At 37.6% G+C, this 15211-nt stretch overlaps 1 protein-coding gene across 3 annotated transcripts in view; it reads left to right on the forward strand.

The window, feature by feature from the left end:
- ARHGAP42 (Rho GTPase activating protein 42) overlaps positions 1–15211 on the forward strand; it is a 315416-nt gene that overhangs the window by 251894 nt on the left and 48311 nt on the right. For all 3 annotated transcript variants that reach the window (XM_020868796.2, XM_070473665.1, XM_070473664.1), the window contains 4 exons: positions 5117–5217; positions 6892–7001; positions 9482–9560; positions 10913–10952. In XM_020868796.2, coding sequence (XP_020724455.1) covers positions 5117–5217; positions 6892–7001; positions 9482–9560; positions 10913–10952 — 330 coding nt within the window. The remainder of the gene's footprint in view (positions 1–5116; positions 5218–6891; positions 7002–9481; positions 9561–10912; positions 10953–15211) is intronic.

Below are 15211 nucleotides of genomic sequence, written 5' to 3' on the forward strand. Positions count from 1 at the left end.
CAGTAATCTCAGATTGCTCTAAAAGTTGTGAAATGCCTATTCTCACTTTCTGTAGTTCTTCTCACATGTGTGGACTTGAAGATGACATGGAGTAGCATTGCCCTAAGCCTCCCCATCTCTAATCAGGGTAGTTGTCTTGAAGACATTATAGTTAAAGGGTTTGAGATGTGGAAGCTGTAGATGTTGACTGTGAAAGTTTTGGGGGCATAATGCAAAATGATCACTAATATGCCAAGGTAGTTTATATTTGACATGATCAGATGATTGTCATTTGTTCCTTAACAGTACACAAGCATATAACAGTTTGGTCCAGTAGTATCAGCAAACATTTATTACTACATTGGTCATAGTGGGCTGCTGGCTTAGGGGATCTGGTTTCAGGATTTTCCCTCTCATAGCTATCTACCTTGACCAGTCTACTGTTTTCAGATGTTAAAATGATAAATCTAATGTCCTGCCTTTATAATCTATAATTAAAATATAATAAATAGGTTTTTCCAAAATTTCATGAAAAAAGACCAATTCATTGATCATATATGCAGAGTACATGGATCTGACTCAGGTCCCTAAGAAAGATTCTGCATACTGAATGGTTTTTCCATATTTGAGAGCCTCAGTGTGAGGGTACATGGAGGGGAGCTTACACTGTGTCTCTTGGGGGAATATGTGGATAGTGAGGCTTGTCAAATCTGCATCTGGTAGAGGAGGTGTGGTCCTGTTGCCCAAAGATTTTTTATTCATTGCAGCTCAGCAATACTTTATTTCTTGAGGTCCCCCCTCACCCCTGTTGTTAACACAGTTGCTAAAATCATTGTGGGTATACAATATGTTCTAATCAAAAAAGCTTTGGATTACCTAGCAAAATTCTTGTATACATAGTCTTGACATATGTCCTGTTCAGTCACTACTTGGTAGCCCATCCACTGGATGGTGCCAAGGTTTGCTTACCTATTCCCCAGCTGTTGGACATTTGGATCATACTGAAAGCATAAGCCCTTTAATAATCTGGGGTCTGGATGCATGGACAGAATGCAGTGTTTTATGCACCTGTCTGATGTTGATATCTTTTATTCTCAGATACCTGACTTCTTCTCTGGGTCAGTCTGAAATGATCATAAAGCCCTTTGTGGCACTGACCTTTTCTCTGAGAGTTCCTATCCCTCTAACATCTGCTTTTAGGCTACAGAACTCAGGTAAATCTTCAATTCCAGTGTCTCTGTAGCCTGGGACCAAATCTGTCTGTCTCCTTAATAACCTGTGAACCCATACCTTCTCTCCATCTCCATAGTCTTGCACTGGTCTCCTCACTGTTCTTTTTCGCCTCCAGGCTTGTCAACCTCAGTCCGTTCTCAGAGAGCTTCCAGCAGCTTCCCCTGCAGTGCTTACTTGGTTGTGCCTCTCCTGTGATGGCCGTGGTCACGCATGGCATTCAAGGCTCCCCTCTATTTGTAGCATCCTCTCTTATGACATTCTTCCTGTTCCCAGGACAGCGTCCATCTCCATTTTACTCTATATCTGCCTGTGCTGTTTTTATAGCTTTAGTTCGGCACACTTGGCATGCAATAAATTGCACATATTTAAAATGTACAATTTGATCAATTTTGCCACATGTATCCACCAATGAAGCTATCACCACAGCCAACATAACACATGTATTCATCACTCTCAAAAGTGTTATTTTGCCTCACTGTAATCCCTCACTCCTTTCATTCCCAATTACCATCCTCACTTCTTCCTTTTGCCTAGGGATTTTAAAAGGAAAATGAATGAGATTATATGCTTTGGAATTATTTTTCTATGAGGAAAAAGTACTCAAAGCCCCTTTCTTCTTGGAATCTTTGAGAGCATTTATGTTAAGAAAATCTGGCCATTTCACTAAGACACATTGATTGTGCTCTTGCTATCCCTGAGTAAGTTTTGTGGAGAACAGAAAAGGAGATAAGGAGATGAAGAATATGGCTCCAAGATGTTTATTCAGTTGTGGGAGGTACAAGACGGATAGACTTACACAATTAGCAACCAGTGGTCAACAGTAAATATCAGAGCTGTAAACTGATTGATAAATGGAGATGGATGTAATGGCATGGTAGCAGATGATTGCTATTTAGACACAGCACTCCACTTCATTTGGGTATGTGGTTTGTATGTTACCCACCTCCAGGTATATACTGAATTGCTTTCTGGTAGACTCCAGTTTAAGCAGGAAGAGCCTGGGGTCCAGAGTCAGATAGAACTACACTGGAATGTCATGCCACCTGTTAACTGGGTGATTCTGGGTAGGCAACTTGCTGAGCTCCGTCTCCTCATTTATAAAAGAGGGATATTTATATCTACTCTCATAATAACGTTGTAAGAATTGGAGAGAACGTATACAGAATGTCTCTGCTGTCTGTAGTGGCACACGGGAAGACCGCTGTACTTCAGGACCCCGTACTATTCTGTGCAATTTGTATTTGTGTCATTTCATTCTTCAAACAACTCCTGAGAAGTAGCGTTCCTCTAAAAAGAACAGCTCCAACCACACGCCCTGTTAATGAAGAAAGCTGCACCATCTGCTGCTCTTAAGCTTTACTTCCTTTTATGTAAAATGCTCTTTATAATGTCTGACTCTGAAAGTTCCTGGATAAAATGTTGACACTTAGTAGGTATCCAGTGAATGTTAATTCCTTCCCAATCCACAGACATCATCTCAGCAACCTCAGATGAACACTGGATAAGATAATTAAACTTGGTTTGGTTTGCAGCTTCAGAGCTGTAATAAATTTTATTTTCCCAGACATTTTTTTAGGGACTTCAGAATCACTTGCCTAAGAACATCTGCCCTGGCCTGGTGCCAAGCAACTTTAAAGAAAGCAGCCTGTGTGTGCAGCACATTTGAAGACCAAATGCATGGGGTTCTGAAGTTAACACAGAGGCAGGATGAAACATCTTGGGTCTAATAGGTCATCAGAGTGTTGCAGCAGTTTTATTTAAAAATTATAGCTAATATTGCTTCATAAATTGCTTCCTAAGTAGTAAAGTCACTATAAGGATTTCTATCCAGCCACTTTCCGCTAATCAATTGTAAGCCTTTAAGTATTTTATACCACATGTAACAGAGTTATCAACAAGTATTATTAAGTATTACAGTATGAAATAGTCCCAAAACAGAATTGAAGTTAATTGCAGTAATCCTTTGTGATTACCAAGTATATAGCTGCACCCCATAATTTTAAAGTCTGGAGTGGTGTACTTATTAAAGCTACATATGATACCAAGGGCACTATTATTAGAAAAAAAATTCAAATGGCTCATGAAACACTTTTCTCAAGAGGTGCATTTTTACAATTTGGTTTCTTGGTTTTGAATACATTGTTATAAAACCCAGCCAGCAATAACATTGTGTATAATTGTTGCTAGAGAGAGCCTGTGTGGAGAAGCTTTAGGAAACAAGCTCCACTTCCAACCCACTCAGCCCACTGGGGCACTTGGGTGCAAGATAATTGGCTTCCCTGTGGGAAAGACGCAGTCTTCTGCCGAGGTCATGAAATCATTGAACTCGTGATGCATCCATTTGCCCGGGGGAAGCAGCCTTGACCAGTTTCTAAGGAGAACACTGGATGACAGAGTGGTATGCAGTGGGAAAGGGTTGCATACCGCAGCAAGATTATATTTATGGAGAAAAAGAAAGTGAACATTATACATGCATGAATGCTAAGTTGCTTCAGTTGTGTTTGACTCCTTGGACTGTAGCCCACCAGGCTCCTCTGTCCATGGGATTCTTCAGGCAAGAATACTGGAATGGGTTGCCATGCCCTCCTCTAGGGGATCTTCCCAACCCAGGTTTCAAATGCACATCTCTTAACGGCTCCTGCATTGTCTGGTGGGTTCTTTATCATTAGCACCTTTGACCCCATGGTCTGTAAGCCCACTAGGCTCTTCTGTCCACGGGATTCTCCAGGCAAGAATAGTGGAGTGGGTTGCCTTTCTGTTCTCCAGGGGATCTTCCTGACCCAGGGATCGAACCCGGGTCTCCTGCACTGCAGGCGGATTCTTCACCATCTGAGACACCAAGGAAACCCTTCATTTTAAAGGGAGATTTGAATTTAACTTTTTCAGATTAGCATTAAAAGGGAACAGCTCTGTGGTCAATAAAGTCTTAGAGAAAGTTGAATAATTCATTCCTTCATTCATCAAATCTTTATTGAGGAGCAACTATGTGTCTGGCCCTGTTCTATGGATTAAGAATATGCTATTCCACAGAACATCACTTGTTCCTTCTCTCATAGAGCTATAGATTCTAGTGATGGATGCAGACAGTAAATAGGATGAATTAGTAAAGTGTTAACATATACTTGTTAACTGCTGAGAAGAAAGTAAAGCAAAAAAAAAAAAGAGATAAGAAGTGAAATGTCATGGTGAAGGTGTTGTAATATTAGCTATCTCTACAGAAAGGGCCATATTATAAAGGTGCCATTTAGGAAAAAACCTGAAGGAAGTGACAGTTTAAGTCTTGCAGGCATCTGCAGGAAGAGTTGTCCGGTGATTGGAAATGCCCTGGGGTAGAAATGCATTCTCCGTGTTCAGAGACCAGCAGGGTCCAGTGTAACTAGCATCGAGTGTAGGAGGCAAAAGGCAGTAAGACCAATAATATCCTTCTATCCAGATCATTTGGAGCCTTCAGTTTATATCCGGGGAGATGTGAGAAATGACTGGAAAGTTTTGAACAAAAGCATGAAATGACCTGGCTAAATTTTGAGCAGGGCATTTCTGGCAGTTTTGAAAATAGGCGACAGAGGAAGATGTAAGGAGACCTGTTATAGCGCCTCAGACTGTTCCTTCTCATCCTTCCCACATCTGTGGGTAAACCACGGAGATAACTAAAGCTGAGAGCTAAAGTAACTCTTGAGTTTACCAAGTCTGTGTCAGAGCTGCAAATTAAGCCAAGTTGTCTGGTTGCAAGACACTCTACCCTATACCACTCGAGCCCCAGACTGGCCTTTCTTACTCACAGTAAGCATTCCTGACTTGCGTGGTCTATGGAAATCCTCAGTTATACTTCATAGCATCGAAAACTGCACAAACTTAGATGCAACTCCTACATTAACAGTCTGTATTGTTTGTTTCCTTTCATTAGGACCTCTTGGTTTTACATGGATTAAACATTATTGTACATATGATAAAGGAAGTAAAACTTTTACAATGAGTGTTTCAGAAATGAAATCCAGTGGGAAAATGGTGAGTCATCTTTTTTTTCCTATTGTTTTTAACTGAACTTGTTATTTAAATGGAAATAAAAATCATATGAGCTTATTTTTCTAATAAACGTGTTCACAATTTTTAAAAATTGAAAAGTCTCAAAAGTTTTCTCTCACTTTAAATGACCTTGGTGACTTAAAAAGAAGAGTGGTACTTCTCCTTCACTTTGGCCGTGACTCTCGATAAGCAGTTACATTACGTGTACGGACCCCTCGGTGAATGGCATCTCACATTCCTGGCAGCAGAGTCGTCTGTGGTGTTGTTTGCCAGCAGCCCACAGAGGTTGTCAGGGGCAGGCTGAGGCTCACAGAGTCCGCCTCTTTCTTCCCGGTGGTTTCCTGTGGGAGCCCGCGTTTGCTCCTGCATGCCACAGTCCCCGCAAGCACTGAGTCCTCCTTACTGAAATGCTGGCCAACAAAGTTTCTCAGAAGAAATCAGTGAGTGCTGAGATCAGTCAGTCACTGATGTCTCACCTGCGTGGTGAACAGCACAAACTAAGTGAACTTTGTACGCGGAAGTGCTGCAGGGTGCAACACCTTTAGTGCATGTAGTTTGCAATCTTTTTGTGAGTTAAGATATGAATATGGCAAACGATGAGACCTACAAATAAGATGACTGAGCTGTCACCTGAGAATCCTAGAGCTGGAAGTTATCCTAAATATCATTGAGGCTCGCCTCCTTTTAACTGACTACAAGATAAAGATGGTAGAAAGTAAGTGACTCCCCGAGCTAATTTGTGGTATCTATAGGTAAATGTTGACCTAATTTAGACACATGTTCAAATATATCAACTGAAACTTATTGTGCTTGGGCATTCAATAGAGTCTGATAATTCAAAGTGACAGATATAAAGTAAAGGAGAACATACCAGAGAAAAAGAAATCTTATATTGCTACCATCACGAGAAGTTGTTAAATGCTGTAATCACACCTTAGTTTCTACTCAACTTTTTGTAAGAAAAGCTGTTGCCCAGAAGTGAGTTCATGTGACAGTAGTGAGATAGTAAAGAGACCAAGCCAGAATTCTACTAATAAATCTGTAAGATTTGCAACCAGAGACAATAGAATTAACCAGGCATTAGGTAAATATTCTCCTTAAAATTGAATGGCTTTTCAGGTATAGAAGAGAATTGTGAATTGAGCTTATGTTGGATTCTGTCCAAAGAGGTTTAGTTTCAGAAGCAGACTAGCAATTGGTTACCAGCAGAAGAATCACATGGTATGCATGATAGTAATAGCGTTATAACAAGTATCTACTAGAGCTTTATTATTTTGGTAACTCTCTTGAGATTTGGAGTCAACTGTCAGCTGTCATTTAATACTCCACAGCTCTGATTCAAATATATACACATTATAGTATAATTTAACATAAGTAACTATTTTGAAGGGTAATAGGCACAGAATTCCCAGAGTTCTTTGAATAAAACATATATGTGATTAATTTATTAATAAATGGTTTGGTGTATTACAGTTGGGAAGTTAACATTAGCCAGACATCTTTGTATTAATATTTATAGAAATAGGGCATGATTATGATCTTTATACATAAACTGTACTCTAAGTTATTTTAATATGGAAACTTTAGATGATGTACTTAATATATTTCAGTTCACTCTGTCATCATGTCAAAAATATGTTCCACCTCTTGTTTCAGAATGGCCTTGTTACTAGCTCACCAGAAATGTTTAAATTAAAATCTTGTATCCGACGAAAGACGGATTCAATTGATAAACGATTTTGCTTTGACATAGAAGTGGTCGAAAGGTTTGAACTTTTCACTTTGTATTTTTTAATAATCTAAATTATTTGTTTAGGTTAATTATTTTTTTCTTTCTGTGTATAGCTCTAAATATGAAACAGCATAAAGTGCTTGTTTTTCAGTCTCTTTTTTAAAAAGCAATATATGTTTAATTCATTCTTTCACTTGTTTATTCAATAAATATGGATTACATGATGCTTTCAAAAAATAAATTAGATACAGAGTGCTACCAAAGGGTAATGTCATACAGCGAAGAATCTGAGAAACTAGTGTAAATGAGTGCCTTAGTCAAAAGAAGACGTTGTGGACTAAGGTCCCCATCCCAGTGAAGGAGCCTGACGGCCTTGTTCACAGCTCCTGGGTCAGCCTTTCTGTATGGTTTTGAAACCTGGTGGCCTTGCGCCGAAGGGTGAAAAACACACTGCTACACTTGCCGTAAGCCTCCTTTGGCCAGTGAAGTTCAGTGCCTTCCGTGCACACAGCACTGTTCTGGGCAATCTTGGTCACAGGGTATTGGGAGAGACATAAAGGTTGGGCAGCCAAGCTCATCATCCAGTGGAATTGTTTACCTGGACTCATTTATCGTTTCAAGTAGAATAGAAACAAAGTAAGGAAAAGTATGTTTCTTGATCTCTGTTGTATTCCATAATCTATTCTTCCCCTGTATTGCCACCATGCTTCTGAATACTCTAGCTTTGCATGTAAATATATACTATACACTCTAACATACTGTATACACTGTTATATACCATAGCTTACATATACTATAGATGATAATTATTTAGTAGGACTTGGTCCCATCCTTACGCTTCTTTAAAACAGTGCTAGCTGTTTTGGCCCTATGTTCTTATACTTTGTAGATCTGCTGAGTAAGTTTCCTTTTCTCTCCAAAAATTCCTTCGGTATTTTTGACTGGAGTTCTGTTATTAGTTAATCAATGGTAAATTGAACTCTCCCTAAGATTTTATATATCTTTTTCTTCCCCTATTTTGCTTTTGGGTGTTTTCTTTTCATTGAAATTTTGAATAGGATTCTGTCATTAGTAGAAAACTCATTTTTGTTTTATAGTTGAAACTGATGTGGAAAGACTATTAACTTTTTTATATAGCAATTTTTATCCATTGGTTTTATTAATTTTGTGATAGGAACTTCTTGATTTTCTTTGTAGATGGATACTAACATGTTAGTGATTTTTCTTTTCTTTTTTTTCAGTGCTTTCTAGATATATAACCTTGGAGCACACTGTTAAACCCTGTGCTTCAGTTGTTTCATCTGTAAAATGAGGCTAATCACTATGCACATCAAAGGGTTGTTGTGAGGAATAAATAGGTTAATGAAGGAGACGTAACAGTGCCTGGCACACAATAAACAGCCTACAAGTAGTGTTGTTATTACTGCTGCTTTAAACCGGCTTAAATTACCCAAGATAAAATTACTTTGATCTTTATAATCAGTTTCTCCATTTCTTATCAGTATAATGATCCATTTTCCTGTGTCCATGAAGATATATCCCTTTGTCACAGTCTTAACTCATTCTAGGCTTGTAATTACACAATATTTAAATGAAATTTCCTTCTTGTTGCACCTTGTCCCAGAGCCCTCTAAGTTTCTGTTTATCCTATGAACAGCTTGCACAGTTCATTAGGTTAATTTCCCTTTTTTTTTCTGGATTTTCTGTCTTTTTCTCTCATATTGATTTCATCTCTCCCTTTGCTTGCTCTTTCTTGAAGCACATCCTCAAGTAGCTATTTCAGAATGGGTGCATGGGAGAGAGTTGTTTTTTAAAGTGTTAATGGTAATACTGTGATCATTGTATAAACACTTTGGTCTTATTGTCTTCTGTCCAATTAACTAGTTATGGTATAAGGCTTCTCATATTGCTATATGAAAGTGAAGTGGCTCAGTCATGTCCGACTCTTAGCAACCCCAGGGACTGTAGCCTACCATGCTCTTCCGTCCATGGGATTTTCCAGGCAAGAGTACTGGAGTGGGTTGCCATTTCCTTCTCCAGAGCATCTTCCCGACCCAGGGATTGAACTCAGGTCTCCCACGTTGTAGGCAGACGCTTTACCGTGAGCCACCAGTGAAGTCCATATTGCTATATACTCATTGTAATTATTTTTAGTGACTAGATGATAATACACTGGGTCATATTCTTAATCATTCACATATTATGGATTGTTTATGTGGTTTTGAACTTTGATGAATGTAGCTCTTTCATCCTTTTCAGTCATTTTAGGGGAAGTAGTTTGAGACTAGCCTCCTTTGGACAGTCTTACACCTAAAACACTTAGGATTTCTTTTCAGTTTTTTAATTTCTTATTTGTTTTCTCTATCTGTATTCTTTTCTCTCTTTTCATTTTTTTCTCTCTCCTGCTTTTTCTTCAAACTTTACTTTTATAGTTAACTAAGAATTTAAATAAATAGCATATGTTTAAAGGCATAAAAAAGTGAATTGAATATATAAAATACTTGTTTTTAATAGGCATGGGATCATCACATTGCAAGCCTTTTCGGAAGCTAATAGAAAACTCTGGCTTGAAGCCATGGATGGGAAGGAACCGGTAGGAATATGACACATTCTATAATCTCGATTTTATTGTTCTAATAATTGCACAGTATGTCTAAAAAAAGTTATATGCCTATATATAGTATATTTGAAAATATTAAAATAGCAAATCCGAGGACTAGAGACTTACTGTTTTCTCGTGTTGTGTCACTGGCACATAACACCAACTTTTGAATTTGCTTTCAGGGAGACTTCTAGGACTAATTTAAAACCTAAAATTACTTTAAAAAATTACTTATAATCATTAATTTGGCTACATTGTTCGGATTGCTTCTTTTAGTTAATAGTTCTTGAGTGTCTTCTCTTTGCAAGGCCAGTGTGAGGTTTTATGATCAACATGATGAACAAATTTCAGGGTAACCTAGACCATGGGTTAGAAGTGTCCTTTGATAAAACTATTTGTAGCTTGACATTTCCCTCAGTCGAGAGCCCCATTTTTCTAACAGGTAATTTGATGTTGATATAAATTCACTTAAAATGATCAAGGAGGCTTATATAAAAAGGGAATATGCCACCGATGACTTCTGTGAAGCACAAGGCACTGAGTGCTTAGAGAGGTGAGCACGCAGAGCCGGTAGAAGACAGCAGCCTGTCCCTTGAAAGCCATCTTTTAAATGGCAAACAACTTGTGAACATCCTTGTAAAAATACCTGTGCAACAACAGAGTTACACAAAGTGTGGACCCCAGACTTTGAGTCTATCCTACAAACTATTACCAGCCTACAGTGAGTACAGAGATTATGATTAAGGATCTGGAAGATTTTATAGCAGTTAGAAGTCATTTTACATCTGTTGAATTTAATAATAAAAAATTTTAGACTGTCTATTCTTGATTATGTTTATTACATTTACATTTTATTGTAATTTACAAAATTATCAGTCAATGACAGATTAAAAATTAAAAGCAAAGCAACTTGTCTCTTTACTGCTAATAGTTGAGAGGCAAGCCCTGACCTAGAGGAAATTTAGAAGACAGTGTGATAGCTTAACAAGCACAAGTTAGGGTACATGCTACCCTAAACACTAAGCAGATAATTTGAGGAAGAAACAGTCAGGTGCAATCCATCATGAGGTACTTCCTGAAGAAGGGAGATTGTGCATCATGTTGGAGAATAGAATGAGATGCTTAGATCAGAGGGAAAGAGGTAAAACTTTGCCCAGGGCAGGACAGCAAGGGAGGAAAAGGAGTGGAAGGCAAGACTGGAGGAGGACATTTTGCACACAATAGTTGTAGGACCTTGAAATCGAGACACTCCCTTTGTATATCATTGAACCAGTATCACCCTGGTAATTGTCTGCTGTGGCTCATTAACTGCAGATGACTGTCTGACTTCTTTTGTTTTCCAGATTTATACCCTGCCTGCAATTATCAGCAAGAAAGAAGAAAGTAAGTTGTTTTAATAATTATTTGAAATGTTATCATGTAGATTTTTTTTTTTTAATTGATATAAATGGCAATCCACTCCAGTATTCTTGCCTGGGGGATCCCATGAATAGAGGAGCCTGGCAGGATATAGTCCACGGGATCACACAGAGTCAGACATGACTTAGCAACTAAACCACAACAACAAAAATAACAAATTAGTTTCAGCTATACAACAAAATAATTTAATTTCTGTATAAACAGTAAAGTGATTACTGCAATAAGTCTAGTACCTCCTGTCACCGTAAAGTTGTCCTCTTTCATCCATTTCACCCACCTTCCAACCCTCTCCCCTCTGATAATCATGAGTCTGAGTTTGGTTTCTATTTCTTTGTTTTATTGTTTACATTCAACATATACATGAAATCATGTGGTATTTGTCCTTCTCTGACTTACTTCACTTAACAAAATGCCTTTGAGTTCTCTCCATATTATTGCAAACGGCAAACAAAAAAAATTCCTTTTTTATAGCCGAGCAGTAGTCCATTTTGTGTATATACCTTATTTCTTTATCCAGTTCTCCCGTCAGTGTTAGATTGTGTCCATATCTTAGCTATTGTAAATAATGTCACGATGAATATAGAGATGGATATATCTTTTCAAATTAGTATTTTTCATTTTCTTTGGATGAATACCCAGAAGTGGTATGGTAGTTTGTTCTTAAACCGTGGGGTGCCTTTGTACTGTTTTCCATAGTTGCTGCTCCAGTATACATTCCCACCAATAGTGTACAAAGTTTCTCTTCTCTCCACATTCTCTGTAAAACTTCTTTTTTTGTCCTTTGGATAATAGCCATTCTAGCAGGTGTGAGTGATATCTCATTTTGATTGCATTTCTCTGATGATTAGTGGTGTTCTTTTCATGTGCCTGTTGACCATCTGTATGTGTTTTGAATAAAATATATAAATCCTCTTCCCATTTTTAAATAAATTGTTTTTTTACTATTCAGTTGTTTAAGTTCTTTATGTATTTTTTGATATTTGCCCCTTATCACATATATGATTTGCAGATATTTTCCTTCATTCAGTAGGTCACCAGTGCATTTTGTTGATGATTTCCTTTCCTGTACGGAAGCTATTCAGTTTAATATAGTCCCACTTGTTTATTTTTGCTTTTGTTGCCTTTGCTTTTGAGGTCAGATCCAAAGAATTCCATGTCAACACTGATCCTAAAGAGCTTATTACCTACGTTTTCTCCTAGAATTTTTATGTATTCAGGCCTTATGTTTAAGTTGTAATCCATTTCAGTTTGATTTTGTGTGTGGTACTATATTCATTTCTTTGCAGGTGTCTGTCCAACTTTCCAAGCACCATTTATTGCAGTGGCTGCCTTTTCTCATTTTATATTCTTGACTCCTTTGTCATAAGTTATTTATACATGAATATGTGGTTTATTTCTAGACCCTCTGCTCCCTTCCATTGATTTATTTGTCTGTACTTGTGCCAGTGCCACGCTCTTCTGACTACTGTAACCTTATAGTTTACCTTGAAATCAAGGAGTTTGATACCTCCAGCTTTATTTATTTATTTATTCATTCGAGGAGTTGTTTTTCTGATGATTCTTTAGTTTTTCTGGTGATTCTTTTGTCTGAAATCTGCCTTATCAGTTTCTTTTATGGTTCCATAAAATTATTGAATGATTAGTTCTAATTCTGTGGTGAATGCCTTTGGTAGTTTGATAGGGATTGCACTGAATCTGTAAATTGCCTTGGTTCATATGATCATTTTAATGATATTACTTCTTCCAGTTTATAAGTGTGGTATACCTTTCCATTTGTGTCATCTTTAATTTCTTTCATCAATATCTTAAACTTTTCAGTGTGTGTCTTTCACCCCCTTGTTTAAATTTTTTCCAGGGTGTTTCTTTTTTATGCAGTTGTAAATGTGATTGTTTTCTTAATTTCTTTTTCTGATATTTTGTAATTAGTTATAGGAATACAGCAGATTTCTGTATATTGATTTTGTATGATGAAACTTTACTGAATTTATTTATTAGTTCTAAGAGTTTGTGGTTTTTTGGTGGAATCTATAGTTGTTGTTGTTGTTGTTGTTGTTGTTTTAATATAGTATCATGTCATCTGCAAATAGTGACATTTTTCCTTTATCCTTTCCAATTGGGATTTCTATTATTTCTTTTTTTTCCCTAACTGCTGTGGCTAGGACTTCCAATATTATGTTGAATTAAAGTATTTTAGAGTGAGTATTCTTATGTATAGTTCCTAATCTTAAAGGAATACCTGTCAGCTTTTCACTAGTTAGTATTATATTATCTGTGGGTTTGTCATATATAGCCTTTATTGTGTCAAAATATGTACCCTCTCTGCCCACTTTGTTGAGAGTGTTTATCATAATTAGATGCTGCATCTATGGAGACAGTCATACATTTTTTAATGCTTCATTTTGTAAGTATGAGTGTCATACTTATTGATTTGTGGAGGCAGAACAAGCTTTGCATCCTTGGAACAAGTCTTGATGATCATGATCATCCTTTTCATATATGGTTGAATTCAGTTTGGCTTTACAGGTGATGCTAGTGATAAAGAACCTGCCTGCCAATGCAGGAGCCACTAGAGAGGAGGATTCGATCCCTGGGTCAAGAAGATCCCCTGGAGGAGGGCATGGCAACCCACTCCATTATTTTTACCTGGAGAATCCTGTGGACAGAGGAGCCTTGTGGGCTGCAGTCCATAGGGTTGCAAAGAGTTGGGCATGACTAGCACACAGTCATGAAGCAACCAAGCATGCAGCATACACAAATTCAGTTTGCTAATATTCTGTTGAAGACTTTTATATTCCATTGGAGATATTGGCCTGTAATTTTCTTTTTTTATGTGTCCTTGTCTGTTTTTGTTATCAGGATAATGCTGCCTTCATAAAATGACTTTGGATGTATTCCATCTTCTTCACTTTTTGGATTAGTTTGAGGATAGATATTCAGTCTTTATGTTTGATAAAATTCACAGGTGAAGCTGTCTGATGCTGTACTTCTGTTTGTTGGGATTTTTTTTTGGGGGGGGGCAATCTCTTTACTAATAATCAGCCTATTCAGATATTCTATTTCTTTATATTTCAGTCTTAGAAGTTTATATGTTTCTAGGATTTATCCATTTGATCTAAGTTATCCAATTCCTATGCCCCAACAAGTAATGCTGAAGAAGCTGAAGTTGAACTGTTCTATGAAGACCCATAAGACCTTCTAGAACTAACACCCAGAAAAGATGTCCTTTTCATTATAGGGGACTGGAATGCAAAAGTAGGAAGAAAAGAGATACCTGAAGTAACAGTTCAGCCTTGGAAAACAGAATGAAGCAGGGCAAAGGCTAAAGAGTTTTGCTAGGAGAACACACTGGTCATAGTAAACACCCTTGTCCAACAACACAAGAGATGGCTCTAAACATGGACATCACCAGACGGTCAACACTGAAATCAGATTGATTATATTCTTTGCAACCAAAGATGGAGAAGTTCTATACAGTCAGCAGAAACAAGACTGGGAGCTGACTGTGGCTCAGATCATGAACTCATTGAAAATTCAAATTTAAATTAAAAAAAGTATGGAAAACTACTAGACCATCCAGCCATGACCTAAAGCAAATACCTTACATTATACAGTGCCAAATAGATTCAAGGGATTAATCTGATAGAGTGCTTGAAGAACTATGGGTGGAGGTTCATGACATTGTACAAGATGCAGGGATCAAGACCATCCCTAAGAAAAAGAAATGCAAAAAGACAAGATGGTTGTCTGAGGAGGCCTTACAAATAGCTGAGAAAAGAAGAGAAACTAAAGGCAAAGGAGAAAAGGAAAGATATATGCATTTGAATGCAGAGTTCTGAAGAATAGCAAGGAGAGATAAGAAAGACTTCCTCAGTGATCAATGCAAAGAAATAGAGGAAAACAATAGAATGAGAAAAATTAGAGATCTCTTTAAGAAAAGTAGAGATACCAAGGGAACATTTCATGCAAAGATGGGCACAATAAAGGACAGAAACAGTATGGACCTGACAGAAACAGTATGGGCCTAACAGAAGCAGAAGATATTAAGGAGAGGTGGCAAGAATACACAGAAGAACTATTCAAAAAAGATCTTCATGACCCAGATAATCATGATGGTGTGATCACTCACCTAGAGCCAGACATCCTGGAATGTGAAGTCAAGTGGGCCTTAGGAAGCATTACTATGAACAAAGCTAGTGGAGGTGATGAAATTCCAGTTGACCTAT

Source organism: Odocoileus virginianus, chromosome 10 (assembly GCF_023699985.2).
Source record: "Odocoileus virginianus isolate 20LAN1187 ecotype Illinois chromosome 10, Ovbor_1.2, whole genome shotgun sequence".
Lineage (NCBI taxonomy): Eukaryota > Metazoa > Chordata > Mammalia > Artiodactyla > Cervidae > Odocoileus > Odocoileus virginianus.